This window comes from Populus nigra, chromosome 1 (assembly GCF_951802175.1).
Source record: "Populus nigra chromosome 1, ddPopNigr1.1, whole genome shotgun sequence".
Taxonomy (NCBI): Eukaryota; Viridiplantae; Streptophyta; class Magnoliopsida; order Malpighiales; family Salicaceae; genus Populus; species Populus nigra.
This window is the reverse complement of record NC_084852.1, coordinates 36,652,363-36,672,037: the sequence shown is the minus strand read 5'-3', so window position 1 is coordinate 36,672,037 and position 19,675 is coordinate 36,652,363. Positions and strand designations below refer to the sequence as shown.

The following is a 19,675-nucleotide window of genomic DNA, read 5'->3' as shown; positions in this document are numbered from 1 at the left end:
TCTCTCTTGAATTGGTAAAGATTTTATATGATATCTTATTAAAATTTCCATTCACAAAAAAACTCATAACGTAGAAATTTATAATAAACACCTATAATTAATAAAATATTAAAAAAGATGGTGTTTTTATTATACATCACTTCATAAAAAATTATTACTTTTTTTAATATATATTTTTTTTAATTTTAATTTCATCCATCAAAATTGGTTTTACTAGAGATTAAACTTCATGATTTGTTTCATTTAGTTTTTTATGGGGTTATTCCAATTTTATGTTCCGAGTTACCTATAATTAATAAAATATTAAAAAAAATGTTGTTTTTATTATGCATCACTTCACAAAATATTATTACTTTGTTTTTTAAAAAAATTTATTTTTTTAATTTTAATTTCATCAATCAACATTTGTTTTGCCAAAGATTAAATTTCATGATTTGTTTTATTTTGTTTTTTATGAGGTTATCTTAATCTTATATTCTGAGTCGCAGGTTTAGTAGGTTAACTCGGTTGACTCGGGTTTTTTTTCTCCTTTTTGATTGATTTTTTTATCCTTAAACATTTTATTGATTGGAAAGTAGGCTTCATAATTTATCTTGATTTGTTTTCTATGAGGTTATCTCGATCTCATGACTTGAGTAACAGATTTGATAGGCTAAGTCGAGTTGATTCGGGTAATTTTTTATTTCTTTTTTAAATTGATTTTTTTTTCAATTTCATCATTTAACTTTAGATTGATTGGGAACTGTACTTTATAATTTGATTCAATTTTTTTCTATGAGTTTATCTCAGTCTCATGACCTGGGTCGTAAATTTGATAAGTTAACCTGAATTGATTTGTATTATTTTTTATTTATTTTTTATGAGGTTATCACAATCTCATAACCCAAGTCATAGGTTTGGTGAGTTAACCTGGCTAACTCATGTCATTTTTTGTGTCTTTTTTTAATTGATTTTTTTTTCAATTCCATCATTCAACATTAGGTTTATTGAGAATTGAGTTTCATAATTTATTTTGATTTTCTTTGAGTTTGGCAGGTTAATCCAGTTGACTCGGGTCATTTTTTTTAATTTTATTCTTCAACATTTGTTTGATTCATAATTAAGTTTCATAATTTATTTCTATTTGTTTTCTGTTAGGGTTATCATGATCTCATAATCATGGTTGTGAATTTGACAAATTAGTTATGGTCAATCCAATATATTTTCATCTCAATATTAAAAAAATAAGAAATCATTTTAAATGTTGTTTCAATTAAACTATATTTTTACTAGTTATTTGAATTATCTTTAGAATCGTCAAGTCAACCGGGTTATATAGAATGAATACCCACATGATTTTTTTTATTTGCAACAAAAAATATTAACAATGCACAAACGCTTTGTTTTACATTAAACAAAAACTTATCTTATAAGTATCACAGTGCAAGCCAATCATCTAATATTATTCTAAAATTCAACCAATATTACACCCATCATGAACAAAATTCATCATTGGCTCTCCTCGTAGAACAAGTGCGAGTGCAGGTAACCTTTTTTTTCCCGCTCGTGCTTTGAATCTGGGCTCTCAAGCAAAGAAAATATGGAATTCTCTTTCCTTGACAAATGCTACCATAAACAAGAGGAACCCAATAGCAAATAAAACCTAGAAAAGGGTTCGGAGGTTTGGATCAAGAGTTTGTCATGTAGAGCCGAGCCTTTAAGCTTTGTTGCTATTTCAAAGCCATGACCAAACACGGCGACCTCATTTGTGTAAAACATCATTCTCCTCAAGTTAGAGCTATCACAGAATGAAACATACATGACAGAAAGAACCCAGATGATCCCATTTAACTAAGCACAAAAAAGGACTCATTTCCCCTCCCCTTTCTTTACCTCTATATAGAACAATGGCTCAACACGACAAGGTAACGCTTTCAAGCCATAACTCTCGCTGGACAATGCAAGAGAAGAGTATCATGAACCCTGAAAGATGCTTTTTTTAGGAATGTGATAGAGGTTTGGTTTAAAATATTTTTTATTTTAAAATATATTAAAATAATATTTTTTATTTTTTAAAAATTATGTTTAATATCAATACATTAAAACAATATAAAAATATAAAATAATTAATTTTAAATTAAAAATTTAAATTTTAAAAATTATAATTTGAATTACATTTCGCTAGTCCTCAAACCTACTATTTTGCCAATCGGAGTAGCCACTACCATTTTTTGATGGATCAATTGGAGGACGAGAATAAAATTTTATACCTGGATTTATCACAATCCAAGAAGTCCATCTAGGCATTGGAAAACCACAATTACTCCTTTTGTGCATCTTTAGTTGTAGATCTACGAATAATTTCTTTTAAACAAAGATTTAAAAACCAGAACTCTATGGACAGTAATCTATAAGCTTTAATTTTGGGTTTTTTTTTAAAAAAAAAACTAACTAATTGCTTTTCCACTCGGATAAAGTGTTGGGGGTAAAAATTAAATTTAAACAAAATCGATTAAGCATACAGAGATTGTGATTTCGATTTTCGTGCTATAATAAAGCAATAGTAAACTAAAAAAGAAATTGTTACCTATATCCTAAAAATTTTGGGATATAATCCTAGTTAATAGTGAAGTAGCTATTTTTATTTTCAAATCTAATCCTTTTTATAGATTAATTAGATGAGATTAGTTTTGAAATTATTGTACAACTGCCAAATTAAAAGAAATAGGACTAAAATGTAAAATACTTAAAAAATATATATCTAATTCTAAATTCTTAACAATTTTTATTTTTTTTCATGGTCTTTGTCCTTGAAAGATGAGAGACAAAATCATCTAAAAAGGACAGTAAAATAGAAAAATATTTGTATGGCTTCTTTTTTTGCAATGAAACTAATTATTTTTTGAGTTAACAAGTTTCATTCACAAAAAAATTTAATAATTATGGGTTTTTTCTATTAACATGTTTGGATCAAGATTCGTTTTGATTTTTTGTTTTGATATAATTTTTTTTTGATAATTTTAGTATGTTTTTAGGTTGATGAATGATTTATAGAGATTTTCATTGTATTTATTACCTGCTTTTAGGTGAAAAGGGTTTCAACCTCCCCCCTTTATTTTTCAGCATAATAGTGGTGGATGAATTTTAGGTGAGGCAGCAGGACAATTCATTGTATATTTTTTTCTTTAAAAAAATAATAATAAGGGTTACATACCTTTATTAAAAGAAAAATAAATAAATATGGCCTAGACATATAGGCCTACCACAAACCACATGTTTGGTTTTTTTTTTTTTTTTATCATTGGTACACTAGGCCATTTAGACTAGCGTGTATGATCTAGTTTTTTTTTTTAATTTCACCATTTGATATTTTTTATTTTGTATTGGTCTTTAATTTTTTTATCATATAATTAACTAAAAAAAGTTATTGAACCCATTGAAGTTCATTGTTCAGGTTGCGGGTTTGATGAATTAACCTAGATTAATCGAGGTCGATCCCATACGTCGTCGTCTTAATGTTTTTTTTTAAGATGTCATATTGAATTTTTTTAAAAAGCTAAATCAATTTTTACTGGTCATCCATATTGCATGTAGACCTTAACATCTGGTCTCTTTTTATCCTTTTTTTTTAAAAATTTGTCAAGTTGACTAGATTATATCGAAGCAATTCTCACCTAATTTAATTTGAAATTTGAATTAAATAAAAGGCAAAGTCAAAAGCTTTTAGATTTGACTTGATAGACCAAATTTAATGATAATGGCAAAAAATTTCCTCCCATTTAAATAATTTATTTCTACGTTTAGAATATTTTTAGTTCAGGCGTAGCATAGTCACAAGAAATAACCTATTCATAACTATAAACAAACTATGATGCTAATTTGACCCTAATGTATTCGAATTAAGGGTGCTAAAAAAAACTAATTAACCTAGAAAACTGAAAAAACTGATGAAAAATTAACCAAGAAAACCAAAACGAGATGGAAAACCGATTAAACTGATTTTTAAAACCATAAAATCTTGCTTGTTTGGTTCGGTTTTGATTTTAAAATTGGAACCAGTGAACCGAACCGAACCAATCATAAAATAAAAGAGCTATAAATACTACAATCTATAGTTAACCTAACCTTAATAACATAACACGAAAAGCCATCGCCTGGACCAGAGACTATTTTTCACCTTCTTCTTTTCCCTTTTTATTTTCATCCACTCTACCCCCTTGCATCTGTCTCTTTTCTCCTAGGCTTCTCTCTTCACTTTTCTGTGGCTTCTCTCTTCACTTATAAACAAAAATCCAGACAAAACGGAACTCACAACAGCCAAAAGCTGCTTTTGTACAAGCTGGTTGATTTCCTTCCATTACTAATGTTTTGAATGAGTCACAAGGGAGAACGAAGAACGAAGAGTTTATTGCTAAGGTCACAAACTAGAGCACCGGGGAACAACACCCTTCTCTGAGGAGCCCACATCATGCTCCTTTGAAGACCTTTTTTGGGTGAGGCAAGCATGGAAACCAAATCCAAGCCACTAAATGCTAAGGAAATCCCATTTGAAAAGGATGGCCCCGCGGCTAAAAATAACGGTGTTTTGCTTACAAAAATCCAAAAAATCCCATTAATTTGATAATTAGTTTTTCCGATTTTAAAGTAAAAAAACTGAATTTAACCGAACCAGTTCGGTTTGAATTTTAAAAAATTTGAATTACTCATTTCAGTTGGTTTTTGTGGTTCAAACTGGTTTTTATGATTCAAACTGAACCGAACCGAACCATAAACAAGACTAAAAATTCTTATGGATAATTTGTATTAAGGTTTGGTTTAAGTCAAGTATAGAAACAACTTCCGTGTACCAAAACCTGATCCAAAAACTTAATAATATTTTTAAAGTTTGAAAAATTATGTTCATACCATTACAGAAAGTTTAGAATTTCTCTCCCGCTTCTCTTCGAAGCAAAAATAAACAAGTCTAGTAATAAAAACTTGAAATTAAAAGGTTTGTTTTTTTTTATAATTTCATATTCGAGTTCTGTGGTTGTTTATATGATAGCCACTAGAGAGTTATATGATCGTTAACTTCAGGGTCCGTAAATTTAATCGAGGTACGTGTAAACTGTCTCAGACACCCACATTAAACTAAAAATTAAACTTAAAAAAAAAACCAAACGGGCTGAGGTTCTCTACCGGCTCACAATCCCTCCATGAATAACTTACTCCACAGACAAAGAGACAGCCCTTTGTTTAACAGCAGAGATTGTCTCTCTCAATTGTAAAAGAGTAATAAAGCTCCTTCCTTTATCGTTTGCCTTCGATTGTAGTGAGGGGATTTCCTAGTTGGGTCGATTTTTTACAAGTTATAACTTTGAATTTCACGTGAAGCTCAAAGTCACTGTGTAGTGGGAAAACTTTCAAGGTACATTCAATTACTTATTAATTTTAATTATAACTGGAATTGAGAGTCGATGTTTTCTGGCATCTCAAAGTTAGATGGAAGGAAGAAGAAGAGGAAGAGATGCCATGAATTTTGACCGACGGCAATGTAAAATAGGGTTTTGTTGAAATGAAAAGTGTGAACAACAGAGAAGCTCATGAATTCTCATTCCAGCACCGAGCAGCGCAAAGAAACAAACTACCACAAAACCAAGATCAATTGGTCTTCTTATCCATGTTTTTGACGAGCTGCTTCATTTGAAACCTCCAAATTAAAAAACATGCCAAACCTAACCCTATTAACACATACACCCACATTTTCTCATCTTCATTCTCCTTCTCAGACCTCACCTCCTCTATACCAAACCACTCCCTCCCTCCATTCCCCGTTATACCCTCCAACACACTCCCATATAACACATACGCCCTATCCTCTCTTCCCACTACAACTGATGTAGCAAACTTCTCCACATCAAGGTCAGTTTTGTCATAAACCACTCCCTCTCCCCAACTGTCGTCACTCTTCAAAAACCACAGCTTCTCATGCGACACAACCAAAACGACACCGTCTCCCCTTATCGCAATCCCATCGGCCAACGGCAATTCCTCGTTCAACAAAACATTCTGTGCCGTCCCGTCGAGAGCATCGACTTTGAACAACTTGCCCGTGTTTGATTGCACCACCAGCAAATACCCCTTGCTGACGAAAGCGATCCCATTCAGCCCGCAGTAACTATACGGTGCGTCGCGGTCCACCGGGAACTGCGTGAAAAGCGGAAATCTCGAGAAAATCGAGGCTTCTCCTTCAGGGTTGACTTTCCATATGAAGTTCCCCTCCGGGTATCCTAGCGAGTTGGTGACGTAAGCGTTGCCTTTGAAATCGACGGTAACGGCGTTGGCGACGGGGCGGCGGTTGTTATCGGAGGGGTTAGAGGGGAGGAGGGAGAGGAAGAGCCGCTGACGTGAGCGGAGGTCGTAAGCGGCGAGAGCGTTGAATGGAGGGAGGGGAGGGTAGGAGTGGATGACAGCTAGGAGGCGGTTGTTGAGTTTATCAACAGCGAGGCCGAGGATGGTGGTGTTAGGAGGGAGGGAGGGGTCGGAGATGATGGTTTCGATAACGCCGGCGTCGGAGACGGAGTGAAGAGTGCGGTGGTGGAGAGAGCCGACGATGAAGTGTTGGGCGGATGGGTCGTAGGCAAGGCCTTCAGGGTAGAGGTTGGGAGATCGGAAATGGATGACGTGTGGCTTTTTTGCTAATGAAGAGATGGGAACCACAATGAAAAAGAGTAGGAGCTGGAGAGTTATGATAGACGACGAGGATGACATGGATTTTGATTTTTTTTTGAAGAGCTTTGGACTTAGCTTGCACGTTCTAACCTGCAAGTGTGTGATTTTTATAGGGTTCTGTGACTTGGGTAGGGGGAATTCTTTTTCAGAATTTGTTTAATAATCTGTGTTTGATTTTCTTGTCAAAGGGGTTTTGGTTTGGATTTTTGTGTGTGGTCGTACTTGTCACAACTTTGACATATTTATGTAGATTTTTTTAAAGTGATTTTTATTTAAAAATAATAAAAATTTTAATTTAAAGAAAAAAAAATGTTGAGATTATGAAGTGATATGCTGATCAGAGAAGGATTTCGAGTGCACTATTTATTTGTATGACCTGTGTTTACTTGTGTTTTAATTCAAATAATATATTCCCTAATAGATTGTTTGCTTCCGTTTTACTGCATCATTATTAAGATAACATCTCAGTGGCAACATGCATGAAGTTCACACGCAAAAAGGATCTGTGGCCTTGTAGCTATTAGTTTGGCCAGCACAAGCAATTCACAGATTCATGGTTGATTATATACTGGCATCCATGAAATGACTACTTGCGGCTTTGTGAAGTATGTGATTATGCAGGAAACAATAGTAGAGAAATGAAGGTTTACGGATAAGAAGGATAAACTGGTTTTATACAGGATTGACAGGTTTTTGTTGTCTCCTCCTCCTCCTCCTCCTCCTCCTCCTGTACTTCGATGAAGAAGATACATAGAAGAACAATAAAGGAGAGTAAAACAAGAAGCAGCGGTGTTGCCAAAATCAAGATTTGCATAATAGCTTAACTAATGTTCATCCATGACTTCCTGACTTGTAACAAATTGACCCTTCTCAATAGAAAGCTGGGCTGCAACTCAATAGCCACTGAAATCAACCCTTCTTGCCAATTCACTGCAGGAGCTTCTTCTCCTTTTGCTCGAATTGCAGGCAAGAAGTTAAGGTGTTCCAAATAGCTAGATCAAATTGATCAATGATGCATCTGGAAAACAAGTTCATGCAGAATCATATTTAAAAGGAAGCCTAACTGTATTCGCAAATATATACCATCCAACTCCAATATATACCATCCAACTCCAATATACTTGAAGACAACTCACTTAACTTGACCATCCTCAGCTTTCAATATCTGAGTGAAAGAACATGCATACATACCCAAGAATGGAGCAACATACTGGGAAAATCAGTAAATGAAACTATTGGATGTTCAATCATCTGAACAATACAAAGCAGAAAAAGAGGGGACTGTCTATATATGAGGGAGATGACAAATGCAATCAAAGATGAAGCAGCCTCAGCATTTACTTACATGGGGGACTACCTTTCCTACACCATAAACAGACATTTCTTGCTTGTTTTTACTGTCTTCAGCAAACATGCGAAGGTCAAGCATCCCTAACATATGCATATGTCAATTATATCTTATACCTGAACTAGAAAGCAAGATTGTCAATGAAACACAGGGTTATTTACAGCTCATGAAAAAAAAGATCAAGCACTGCAGAGCTCAAACCACCAATAATCACCAAACTTTAAAAGCAAAAGGCTGTGACTGAACTCCAGCTTTTAGTCAAAACATAGACAGAGCACTCAGTTCAATTAGATATAACTAGTTTACTGGCATCCGAGAATTGAAAATGAGAGACCATTGCTAGCAATAATTTTAAACATCGACAGGTACTTGAAAACAATGATGGCATGTTGATGAGTAATCGTGCCCTGGATGATTTCGAAAGTCGAAACACCGAAGAGAGCAGCCCACACAATTGCCTGGGTCACATCTTACTGTTTCAAGACACATACAAGCAATTGTGTTGGTGTTTGGATTTGTGCGTGCTGTGTTTCTGAAGGTCGTTCCAAAAACGTTCAACACCCCCTCTTCAATTTGTCGAGCTGTGATCGTAGATTCAAAGAGCGCTGGGTTTCGACTGCTAGTTTGCTTGAGCTCGCAAGATTGCCGATTTAGGCTGCGGGTCTCTCCTTAATTTGTATCAATATTTCAACAGTTTTGCCTTCCCCTGTCGTGATTTCAGATAAACTATTTTAGACCTCATATTGTTGGAGGACCATTACTGCTATTTATGCCCGCTCTTGCCTCCTGGTTTTTAGGCCCCGATCATTGATTAATCCATCTCTTTTGCCCCCAGAAGGCAGCCTAGTCATGCATGCTTGGTATATTCTTCTTCATCATTTTCTTTAGGCACTTTTGAATTGTTTTTGCCCTTGGCCAAGTCAACTAATCTGCTTGTCAGAAATCAGCACTTGTTCATTTTTGGAAGGTCATTGGCCTTCATGTCTCAGCAAATCCTTCTTTGCTCATCAATTTGTTTAATCAGGCTTTAACAGTATTAATTGAAGATCATGCAAAAGACCAAGGAAAATGCCCTATTTAAGGATAAGATCACATTCTTAGAGGTTGGGTGATTTCTTGATCGGTCAATAAAGATGACGATTCTTAATGAGGGGAATCAAATAAATAGAGAAACAAAATGAAACAAATGCTTTGAAACACATTTGGCGGCCTGAAATTCAACTGTTTTTATTCCTTCGTAGAAGTAGTCATGATTACTTGGGTGTCAGGACTCGAGTGCGAAGTACACCTCTTTAGACTCGGATATACTATGTAACCTAACCTTTAAACTCGAGTATATCAGGTAACCTATTGCTCCACTGGACTCGAGAAAAGAACGATTCAACTCCCAAGAAGCCTTGGAAACCCCACAAGCCCACAACATTCTAGCCTCTAAATTGAACTCCGATTCTCAGACTCACTTAAAACTGTGCTTACTAATTGTTTTTTAACATAATATATCAAAACAATTCAAAAACATTAAAAAAAAAATTAAAACTCACTCTCAAATCTCAAACACCCCCTAAACTCTAAAAATAAATATATCCTTATCTTCATGCAAGTTGACATGGTTCATAGCTACATAAGAATTCATGAACCATCAGGTAAAAGATTCCAAGTTTTCTTTGTTCATATTCTTCACCTTCAACTTCTGATCAACTCTTCCATTACATCACCCTTTAAACTCTGAAATCAAGCACACTAAACAACTTTAAGGCTTCTCTACTCCTACATTTGAGCTAACATAAGCATCGGATGATCGCTTAAATCCAACAAAGGACTTACTTTGCAAGTATTCATGATTCTCAAGTCCAGCGATCCATTCTCAACCTTTTAGCCCAATCATCAACTTTGAAAATAACATCATCCTCGGGGGTTTTTCACTAAACCTCATCACCAATCCTTGTGTATCCTGCATTTTTTGCACTACCAAACACTTCAATTCCAAATGGCAGCTCGTAAAAAGTTTCCATAGTAGCTGCCAGCAAAATGGCAAGACATTTCAAGCACTTGCATTTTCCACTCTCTAGTCTTTTCTACATTCCCAGATCCATAGGCTTCCACATGAAAACATCAACTTTAATCATTCTAACAAATCATTTCCAATTCTTCGGTATCACAGCTCAAATTCATACAGAGTGAACGTACCGCCAGAACATTGTACACCATATGCTAATCCAGTAAATCCAACCATCATGTAGCACATCAGTAATTAGCATAACCCAAGCCGCGAAGCACATCCATGACGCTAGTCCAAAAAAATAAAAAAAAAGACCACCAATTTCAAACAACAAGCATTCTGCAGTGTCAGCGACATCACTTGACATTCTAGATTCTACAAAGCAAATGTGAAATTCACCACAAAAACACATAACCCGTAGCGTATTCTCATACGCAGGTTCCCTAGATGATAATGGCTAAAAACAGAACAAGAAGACAAATTCAATCAAGTGTCTGTCCTTCTTACACATACTCATCCAACTAACAAAGATGAGTTTGAAATGGCATTAGCATATTTACTAGATCAAAAACATAGAATCAAACCACATTCAGTTCCATTTTATAAAACTCAGAGTTCCCCAGCAATAACAAATATAACAGAATTAGATTTTCTGTCAATGCACCTCATCTTTTTCTTCTTGCAACTCCTTCAAACTTAACCCAGACAGCGCAATTTCTATTGTATAAAAATCCTCTCTTTAAATCTCTATCAAAACTTTGCCCTGAGAATATTAAAAAAAGAAATAAGAAAATCAGATTTAACCAGAATTAACAAATTAATAACACCAACAAAACCTAAGATTACTAAGGAAAATAGGAAGAAAATAGGCAAAGGCACACCTACGTCTGTTTGGAGTAAGTGGAAGAAGATGAAGGACCCCTCTTGTTACGAAACATCATGTAACCGACGGGTAACACCACTCCGATCATCATTATTGCTGCACCGATTATGTACCTTAACGGACTCGGCGGCTCTACCTCCATGATTCTCCTGTACTGCATCCGCACCGAATCACAATTTGAGATTTTCTAATTTCGAAATGAATTTGTAAGTGATAATAGATCCAGATCCACAATAGGGAGGGAGAGAGACTTACAGGCATTTTCTAATTTATACGATCTGGGTAATTACGATAATCGTCCTTTAACGACGGGAGACTTCCTTGATCGATTGCAGTTTCTTTGAGGATATAGTGAAGAGGAGATGCGAAATTTCAAAGTTTTGCTTACGAGTCAGGAGTTGGGACTACAACCAGGATCTGAGTTCTGTGCCGTGACTGTGAGTGAGATTGGCGCTGAGAATTGTGTGGGGTTGACAACTTGGATATCACAATGACCATTGAGCCGGGTATTACGTGTCAAGATCGTGCAGAATCTCGTCTATAAAAACGTCATCCACAACTGCAACAAAACGACACCGTCATGATAGACAAAAAGAAAAATTCTGAAAATGTGAAAGCAATGTGAGCTTCAACCAGCACCACCACACCCCAAAGGGTAAGGGTAAAAGGTAAGCCTTGGGCAGTGCTGCTTTAGCAAAAAATCTTGAATACTTTCCTAAGAGTAGAAGAGATATGAATCTGACACAAAGAAGAGTCCCTCAAGTATTTGGACTTGGAAGAAGCAGCAGCATCAGGTCCTTCAAGTCCATCGATTCCTCCTCTATTACCCACGGCATCCACGTTTTCCAATGCCCTGTAAGATAGTCAGTCAGTCACTCCCCTTTACATTTCTTTATTAGTGAAACAAATAAATATGAATGGCTCTTCGTATTGAATTGATAGATAGATAGATACGTATATCTGTCTTTGTCAATGGTTAGGACGCTGTTGGTATTGTTGCGAAGCTATCAGATTGTATCGCTTCCAGAGGTGGAAACATTCTCAGTGCTGATGTTTTCGTCCCTGAAAACAAGAATGTCTTCTATTCTAGAAGGTATTGCATCAAATTTATTACTCCATTTCCTATCTTTTTGTTTGTTATTTTGCTGAATCACAGTCTTTGTGGTTGGATTTGGTTCGTAGACTTTCAAAATCTTATTTTTCTTTTTTAATGCTTTTGCAAGTGGAGGTGTATTTTGATTTCTGTGCAATGTGGCAGTGAGTTTGTTTTTGACCCTGTTAAATGGCCACGGTTGCAAATGGATGAGGACTTTCTCAGGATTTCAAAAATGTTTGATGCAACAAGGTCCGTTGTCCGGGTGCCTAAGCTAGACCCCAAATTCAAGATTGCTGTTCTTGCTTCAAAGCAGGTGCATTTGGTTATATTTTTTCCAGTTGTTTTTTTTATGCCATCGATATTAATTTAAACCTGTGTTTGTCTTGCTGCAGGAACACTGCCTGATTGATTTGTTACACTCATGGCAAGATGGAAGACTTCCGGTTGATATAACTCGTGTAATCAGGTCAACTTTTTGGAATGTCACCCTTTTTATTTTATATCTGTCAGGTTTCAAGGATACTAATTATGATTCTTCATGCATTCGTAACAGTAATCATGATAGATTCCCAAACACGCATGTGGTTCGATTTCTTGAAAGGAATAGTATTCCTTATCATTATTTGGGCACCAGCAAAGAGAATAACAGAGAAGACGAGATCTTGGATTTGGTTCAGAATACTGATTTTTTAGTTCTTGCCAGGTATATGCAGGTAAATATGATGATATGGTCCATAGTGCCTCTTCTGCTTACTTCTTGCATGCCAAACTAAAAGAATATACCTGCATAAAGGAAGTCCTGTGATATTTACCTTGCGTCTGTCTTTTTGGCACCCTCAACCATAATATATTACCTGCATAGTTATGATGCATACGCAGTTGTTGATATAATTGAATCAACTATTGTGACATTTCAATTCACAAAAGTTAATTCTTGCTGCAGTTATTATCTGGTAAGTTTTTGCAGAGATATAGGAAAGATATAATTAACATTCACCATGGCCTTTTGCCATCATTTAAGGGTGGGCATCCATCAAAGCAGGTTAGTTTTCTAACCTTATTCTTATGATAAAGAAGTTATCACATTTTCAACCATTTCAACTTTCCTCAGACTCCCATACATGTTTAATTTGCTAGATATTGTTCGCAGGCATTTGATGCGGGTGTGAAATTAATTGGTGCAACAAGTCACTTTGTTACTGAAGAGCTTGATGCAGGGCCTATCATTGAGCAGATGGTAATCATTGTTCTCATCTAAATTCTGGTAATTTTAGCTGTTTGTACTCAGTGATGAATATTTTATTGTCTCATCGATTTGGGTTTTGTTTCCTTTTTTTTCAAGTTGCTCCATCACTTCCTCTGCCACCACATTATCATTGTTCTTGCCATGTTGCTAAAATGTTCAGATGTAAACTGTATTTCACTTGGTAAAATTTTCCACACACAAATTTATACAATGCTGGAACTTCTTGAATTAATCAACAATTGTCAATCAAATATCGATCACCCATTCTACTGAATATAGGTTTGCTGGATGCTTGCTTATTTCTAGAATAGAAGGCTATCAAACGAAATCCTAGTTGACAGGTTTCAATATCATGGTGCTCAGGAGAAATAAAGAGTCTACTGTGAATGGAAATGGCCATTTTTTTCCAGGAATCAAACACAAACACATCAAGTAGGAACCATGTGTGACTGAAATCTATGAGATGGCTGGATCAAGTTGAATTAGCTGAAGGAGAATATAATAGTCTTTAAAAAGTGCTCAACTACAATTGTTTTTTGCTTTTTTTGAGAGATTTCAAAATGACTGTTAAAGAATCTGATTGTCATGATTTTGATCTAATTTCTCGTATGGCTGATGATGTTCATTCAAGGATTTGTGTGATTCCACACTCTTTCCTTGTTTGAAAATCAAGTTCAAGTTTGATTTGTTAGAGTTGTTTACTGGATTTTTGAAGCTATGCTGGTGAAGATAACAGGAAGGATTTGTTCATCAGAATGAATTGTCTCAAACCCTGTTTTAATCTATCACCATTGCTGTTTGAAGTTCTAATGTTATATGGGGTGTTTCATCACATCTTTTGTAGCATGCTATTGTGATGTTTGGTCCTTGATCTTTATCCACCAGGCGTTGCAGGATATCTGTAACTGGTTTTGCCTTCAACTTTCTTACGTTTTTGATATCTTTCTTTACATGTTGCAGGTTGAGAGGGTTTCCCATAGAGATAATATACAAAGTTTTGTGCAGAAATCAGAGAACCTTGAGAAACAATGCCTTGCGAAAGCTATAAAATCATACTGCGAATTGCGTGTTTTGCCTAATGAGGAAAACAGAACTGTTGTATTCTGAGGTGAAGACAATGGAGAGAAAGCTGTTGACAGTGATTACAATCTGTATGTATGTCAAGTTATTCATTTAAATTTTCTAATTAAAATATTGACAACACGTAGAAATGATGATTACGTACACTTCAAACTCAAAAGTCACCTAGTGAAATTCAAGCCTTCTCTTTCGATTTGACTTGCTGAGATCATCAGACAAGACTGGATTATTTTTTTTGCCCACCTAAAGTAGGTTTATCTTTAGTTTCTCACCAGGTATCTATGTGAATAGAACTACTAAACCACTATTTTATTTTTGTGTTTTGCTGCTTCTGAGGATGTCTCAGTCTCCTCTTGTACATTCTTCCTCCTTCGATAGTAAAGTCTCTCTTTCCTGATAAAAAAAAAACTCTTATTTGTTCCTTTACAGTGTATGCAAGCTAGCTCCTCAGAATTCAGCCTCTTGGTTAACACGGACGGGATGATTAATAGGCACATGTTTATTCATGGGTGTTTCAATTGAAACTGAAATGCGTTATACAACTACGTTTCAATTGAAACTGAATTGCATTAGATAACTACAGGGGCTGTTATATCTTGATTGTTACTTTTGTAGTATGCTAAATTTTGATACCTGGGACTTGTCTGAAATTAAAAGGAAAAAAGGAAAGAAACTTCTTTGTTTTTTGTCACACAGGTACATGGTTAACTTCCACTTAATTCACTGTAAGAATGAAGATTGTAGAAGATTTCTCAACTCTGTCAGCTCTACCTTCTTGACAATCCTAGACGCAACCTGACAGAAACTACGCTGCCCAACTTTCACATACTTGCCTAAGTTCGTGCACACAGACATGGAAAATTGGTTATGATGTTACAGGACCCTTGAAAGGACAGCTGTCTCTTCTGATTTCATAAATTGGGGACTGCACAGGGGAATCGTGTATGCATTTCTTATATTGCATAGGTAAATTGTACATAAGAGGGATTTTCATTTGTAATATCACTAGTATACCATTGTCATACTCTAAGATCATTAAACCAAACTTTCATCTGTCCTGTATTCTTGGAGCAATATACAAACATGGATCATACTATGCGCCATCGTTTATGCTTAAGCATTTCAGTGAGCGGTCAGTTACTTCCACATAACTTACTTGTTGCAGAAGATTTTTTATATCATCAACCCACCTCTGCTTGTCAACTTTGCTTTTACACTTGAACTCATGCAGACCTTGTGCTGTTTTGATGCCGAAATACATTTCTTCAGTACTTTCTCTTTCTTTCATATAACGCCATGCTGTTGTCTCATCACAAACTCCATAAACAACACCTAATAGCAGCAGAAGATATTCAGATCTAAAACTGCAGAAATTGTTGCTCAAGTATTTCGAGATTTGAGAAAAAAAATGCTGCGCAAAGTAGATTAAAGAAATGGTAAAGATAAAATGGAACTGGAGAAGGATGGAAAAAATGCCAAAGCGACACTGAGGTAAATTCTTACCTTTGTGCTTCTTGGACAAGGCTCCTCCAACGTGTTTGCTTTTGATCTTAATTAGGACCTGGAAAGATTTATACTGGTGAACAAGGAAGTTTATGACTAATAAACCATTGCTCCAACTTTTCTCGAAGTTAGTATGTACCTGAGATTTCTTGTTGATGTACACGGTGACATGTTTCCATCGCAACGCCCCTGACAATTCCGGTAACAACTATCTAGCGTTAGCATCTAAAATCACTCCACAGCAGTTACATTTCTTGGTATTTCTTTATCAAGATTTCTAGTAAATTCCAAGCAACAGAGAGAGCATGGACCTTTCTTTGTGTGTTGCAACAGTTCACCAAAACAGGGAGGACCCCGTTCTTCTAATGGACCATTTAAAGAAGTCCAGTAAGGAGTGTTTGCCACCCCCCTATCATAAGGACTTATAGCAGCATTCCTTCTTGCTTCTTTTGGTAATCTTGCTTTTAAAGCTGCTTCTCCTCTCAAAGCTGATATAAAAGGATAGATCACATTACTTTGTAAGCAATATTAAGCGGTACGAAAAACGTGAATAGCAGGAAAAGATTGAGCAATTACCTGTCGCTGCTGCTGCAGTAAGGGTCATTAGATCACCTGGACTTTTAATATCTACTGCTGATCTCACAACAGAAGCCATACGATCATGATCAGCTCCAGCTGATTCTGCTAATTCTATGCAATGTGATGCGAGGAGTTCTGTAGCTGAGGCCAAAGCCATGTTCATTTTGGAGCTGGAGCCACTAGAATTTCCTGCAGCGGTCACCGCAGCCAAGGCTGCAGCTAGTCCGGTTATAGATACAGCAGAATGCATATGAGCATTTTCGGTGCGTGCTTTGTCTTTCTTCTTCACTGCACGACTACTGAATTCCTTGTGGTGGAACCATTTTCCTAATGATCCAGTCCTTGGACTTTTAGAGTTTACCACCTTCGCTGACTGCAAAGAAGCAAAATAATTAGATGATAAGAATTGAGTGGATTATGTACCAAGAAAAGCATTGAATGACTTAATACAGAATTGAGAGTGTTCTGATTCGTAATAGAAAATAATGAGCAGATGATAGAGAAACTATAAATAACTAAGAGTGGCGGAGAAGATGACTCACTGCTTGTGGTGCCACAATTATCTCTGCAAATGTATCGGGATTCTTTTCAGTGAAAAATTGTTTCTGCTTTTGAGCTAGAGCTTTTGAAATTTCTGAAGCAGAGAGACTCCAGGATCTAGACAAGAACTCCATAGGCTCTCTTGGTGTCTTTGGTTGAGGGATTGTTGGCAGTGAAGATGCTGGTTTCATCTCCTGGTCCGCCTCTAAATAATCTAGCAAAGAACTACTTTTAAAAGAAGAATAAAGCCCACTTTCCATTTCTTCTATCTATATCTCAATATTCCAATCAAATTGCAAAGCTTCTCTTTCTTGAGCTCCTTGCACAGGTCAGTGATCTATCTCATTAAAATTACAATAACTGAAGTTCCCTGCAATATCAGTGAAAGATACCTCTAAGAAGAAGAAGAAGTTCCAAATTAGACAATAACGTGCAAGGTTTCAAAGAAAGAGCATTCCTTGCTAAGACCTGAAAGAAGTTGCAAAAGAAATAAAGGAGGCCAAAATATGAAGGTAGAGATCTGCTCTACTAACCTGGCAAGCTCAGAGGCTTTATATACTAGCAAAACAATATTACTCTACAACTCTTCCTTTGGAACTAACTTCTTATATATAGCTTGTAGCTGCAAAAAGGTCAAGAAACTGCAAAATAGGAGGCAAAATATAGTACCAAAGCACTTTCCAAAACCTAGTGCTTTGAAACCTCAGGAAAATAAGGTCAGGTCTCATGAAAGGGATCAAAAAGACAGAAGTCACGGAACTCGATAGCTAATATAATCCTAGTTTAAAGGACACAAGGAGAACATTTTCCTTAATAAACGGGGACTGTTTCTTGAGCACTCATGCAAGAAAGCGCAGGATTCTACAAGGAAACAACGGATTATATGTATTAAACTCTTTACTTTTTGGGCAGTATGAGTATTAAATGTCGAGTATATTTGCCCAATGAGTGCTAATAAGAGCGCATGGATGGTCTCTCTTATAGGTATTTTGAAACTTGGAATTCTGTGCAAATACCAGCCAACTCATGAGCATTAGCTAGACGGTGGGGACAGTTTAGGATTCTCTCTCTTTCATTTAAATAGCCTTGCTCAAAAGCGGACGGTTAGGGTTGGTATCGTTATCTATCACATTTAAATTAATTCCTTCAAGTAACTACGTACTTAGATTGGTGTTCTAAGCTTTTATTTTTATTTTTTTTGGATATTTTTTTTCTAACATAAAAATACTCTGATGCTAGTATTTTTTTTAAAAAAAATAAGATTTGAGTTATTGATTTAACTTGGTTTACAAGTTTGGTTAATTTAATAATATAATTAAAAAAATAATAACAATAAATAAATCAAATTAATTTTTTTTAGGCAATGATTAATTACAAAAAATAAACGCTTGAAAATATCATGAAAATATGCCCTTTCAATTTCTTAAAAGGTCTCCACAAACTTATTTTATAATGATACAAAAATTAAATGAGAATGAGATAATCCTATAAAAAGCAAAATGTAAAAAAATAAAGCTCAATTCCTAAAAAATCAAACGTTGAAGGAAGAAATTGAAAAAAAAATCAATTTAAAAAACAAAAAAACTCGACTCAACACAAGAAAAACATGGTTAAGGGACTAGAATAACCCTATAGAAAAAAAATTAAATAAAACTAAGAAACTCAATTTTCAAACCAACACAATGTTGAACAACAAAACTTAGAAAAACATAAATTAAAAAATATATATACTCAAGTCAACCCGCTGAGCCTGTAACCCAGGATATGAGATTGAGACAATTCCATAGAAAAAATTAAAAAAAAATCAGAAAACTCAATCCCCAACAAACCCAATAGTGAATGATGAAATTGAAAAAAAAATAATTGCAAGAAAGAACCTGAAAAAAAAGAAGATAAAAGTCAACTCGGGTTAACCTTTCAAACTCATGACCCGGATCATAGGGTAAAAATTATCCTATAAAAGACAAACCTAAAAAATCACGAAGCTTAAGTATGTTAAGGGATGAGATTGGGAAAAAAATTCAATAAAAATAGATCCAAACCAAAACAAACATAAATTAAAAAAATGATAACTGAATTTGATATAAAAATAAAATGAAACCAAATGCTTAAGTATGAAATTGAGAAAAAAATCAATTAAAAAAAGGATTCAAAACAAAACAAATAGCAATCACAAGAATAACGACCAAACTTAATATGAAAATCAAATGAAACCAAATATTGAGGAATACAATTGAAAGAAAAAAATAAAGTAAAAAAATTCAAAGCGAGACAAATAGCAATGGAAAAATCAAAGATTAAATTTGATATATAAATAAAATGACATGATAGCTTTTAATTTTGGTAGGGCTGGTTTGAATCCTGAAAAGATAAAAGAGAAAAGGAGAAAAAAAGAGGGGTGGCTAGCGCCAAACCACCACTTGCTGGCTAAATAGAAAGAGCTCGACACGTCGCTTTCAACATCACCACAAAAGTGAGCGTTTAGTAGTTGCGAGATGCCTCACGCATTGCCTAAGAAACAGTTTGAGAACGCGGTGATAAAAAAATTCAATTTTTTTTGTTAAAATTTAATATGATTTGTATGTTTTGGATTATTTTGATGTGCTGATATTAAAAATAATTTTTTTAAAATAAAAAAATTATTGACATATATTTTAACATGAAAAATTATTTAAAAAGCAACTGCTACCACACTGCAAAACATATTTTAA

General features: G+C 35.1%; 4 protein-coding genes across 10 annotated transcripts; 1 reads left to right on the top strand and 3 right to left on the bottom strand.

Moving 5' to 3' along the window:
• Positions 1-5,495: 5,495 nt before the first annotated feature.
• LOC133690876 (uncharacterized) lies at positions 5,496-6,903 on the bottom strand. Its single transcript, XM_062111146.1, has one exon. The coding sequence runs from the start codon at positions 6,727-6,729 to the stop codon at positions 5,620-5,622; it is 1,110 nt and encodes a 369-aa protein (XP_061967130.1). The 5' UTR covers positions 6,730-6,903; the 3' UTR covers positions 5,496-5,619.
• Positions 6,904-10,358: 3,455 nt separating this feature from the next.
• LOC133673476 (uncharacterized) lies at positions 10,359-11,438 on the bottom strand. Of its 2 annotated transcripts, XR_009834996.1 has the most exons (3): positions 11,176-11,438; positions 10,923-11,074; positions 10,359-10,800 (listed from the first exon to the last, which is right to left on the bottom strand). XR_009834996.1 is itself a non-coding variant. In XM_062094319.1 (2 exons), exon 1 carries the CDS (start codon positions 11,078-11,080, stop codon positions 10,919-10,921), a length of 162 nt encoding a protein of 53 aa, XP_061950303.1. In that variant the 3' UTR covers positions 10,359-10,800. The 2 variants fall into 2 exon arrangements, 1 of the variants encoding a protein (XP_061950303.1); XM_062094319.1 differs by lacking the exon at positions 11,176-11,438 and having other exon boundaries at positions 10,919-11,080.
• A 95-nt stretch (positions 11,439-11,533) lies between these two features.
• LOC133673450 (formyltetrahydrofolate deformylase 1, mitochondrial) lies at positions 11,534-15,493 on the top strand. Of its 6 annotated transcripts, none has more exons than XM_062094282.1 (9): positions 11,534-11,775; positions 11,901-12,013; positions 12,179-12,329; positions 12,409-12,482; positions 12,570-12,729; positions 12,960-13,058; positions 13,167-13,253; positions 14,223-14,413; positions 14,772-15,493. In XM_062094282.1, exons 1-8 carry the CDS (start codon positions 11,653-11,655, stop codon positions 14,367-14,369), a joined length of 954 nt encoding a protein of 317 aa, XP_061950266.1. In that variant the 5' UTR covers positions 11,534-11,652; the 3' UTR covers positions 14,370-14,413; positions 14,772-15,493. The 6 variants fall into 6 exon arrangements, with proteins under 6 accessions (XP_061950266.1, XP_061950282.1, XP_061950274.1 ...); XM_062094298.1 differs by having other exon boundaries at positions 14,223-14,417; positions 15,039-15,493; XM_062094290.1 differs by having other exon boundaries at positions 14,223-14,417.
• Positions 15,269-17,953, bottom strand: LOC133673443 (VAN3-binding protein). The gene is made up of 7 exons (XM_062094254.1): positions 17,498-17,953; positions 16,967-17,334; positions 16,422-16,797; positions 16,157-16,333; positions 15,985-16,034; positions 15,846-15,903; positions 15,269-15,674 (listed from the first exon to the last, which is right to left on the bottom strand). The coding sequence occupies exons 2-7, from the start codon at positions 17,222-17,224 to the stop codon at positions 15,436-15,438; spliced, it is 1,158 nt and encodes a 385-aa protein (XP_061950238.1). The 5' UTR covers positions 17,225-17,334; positions 17,498-17,953; the 3' UTR covers positions 15,269-15,435.
• Positions 17,954-19,675: the final 1,722 nt, after the last annotated feature.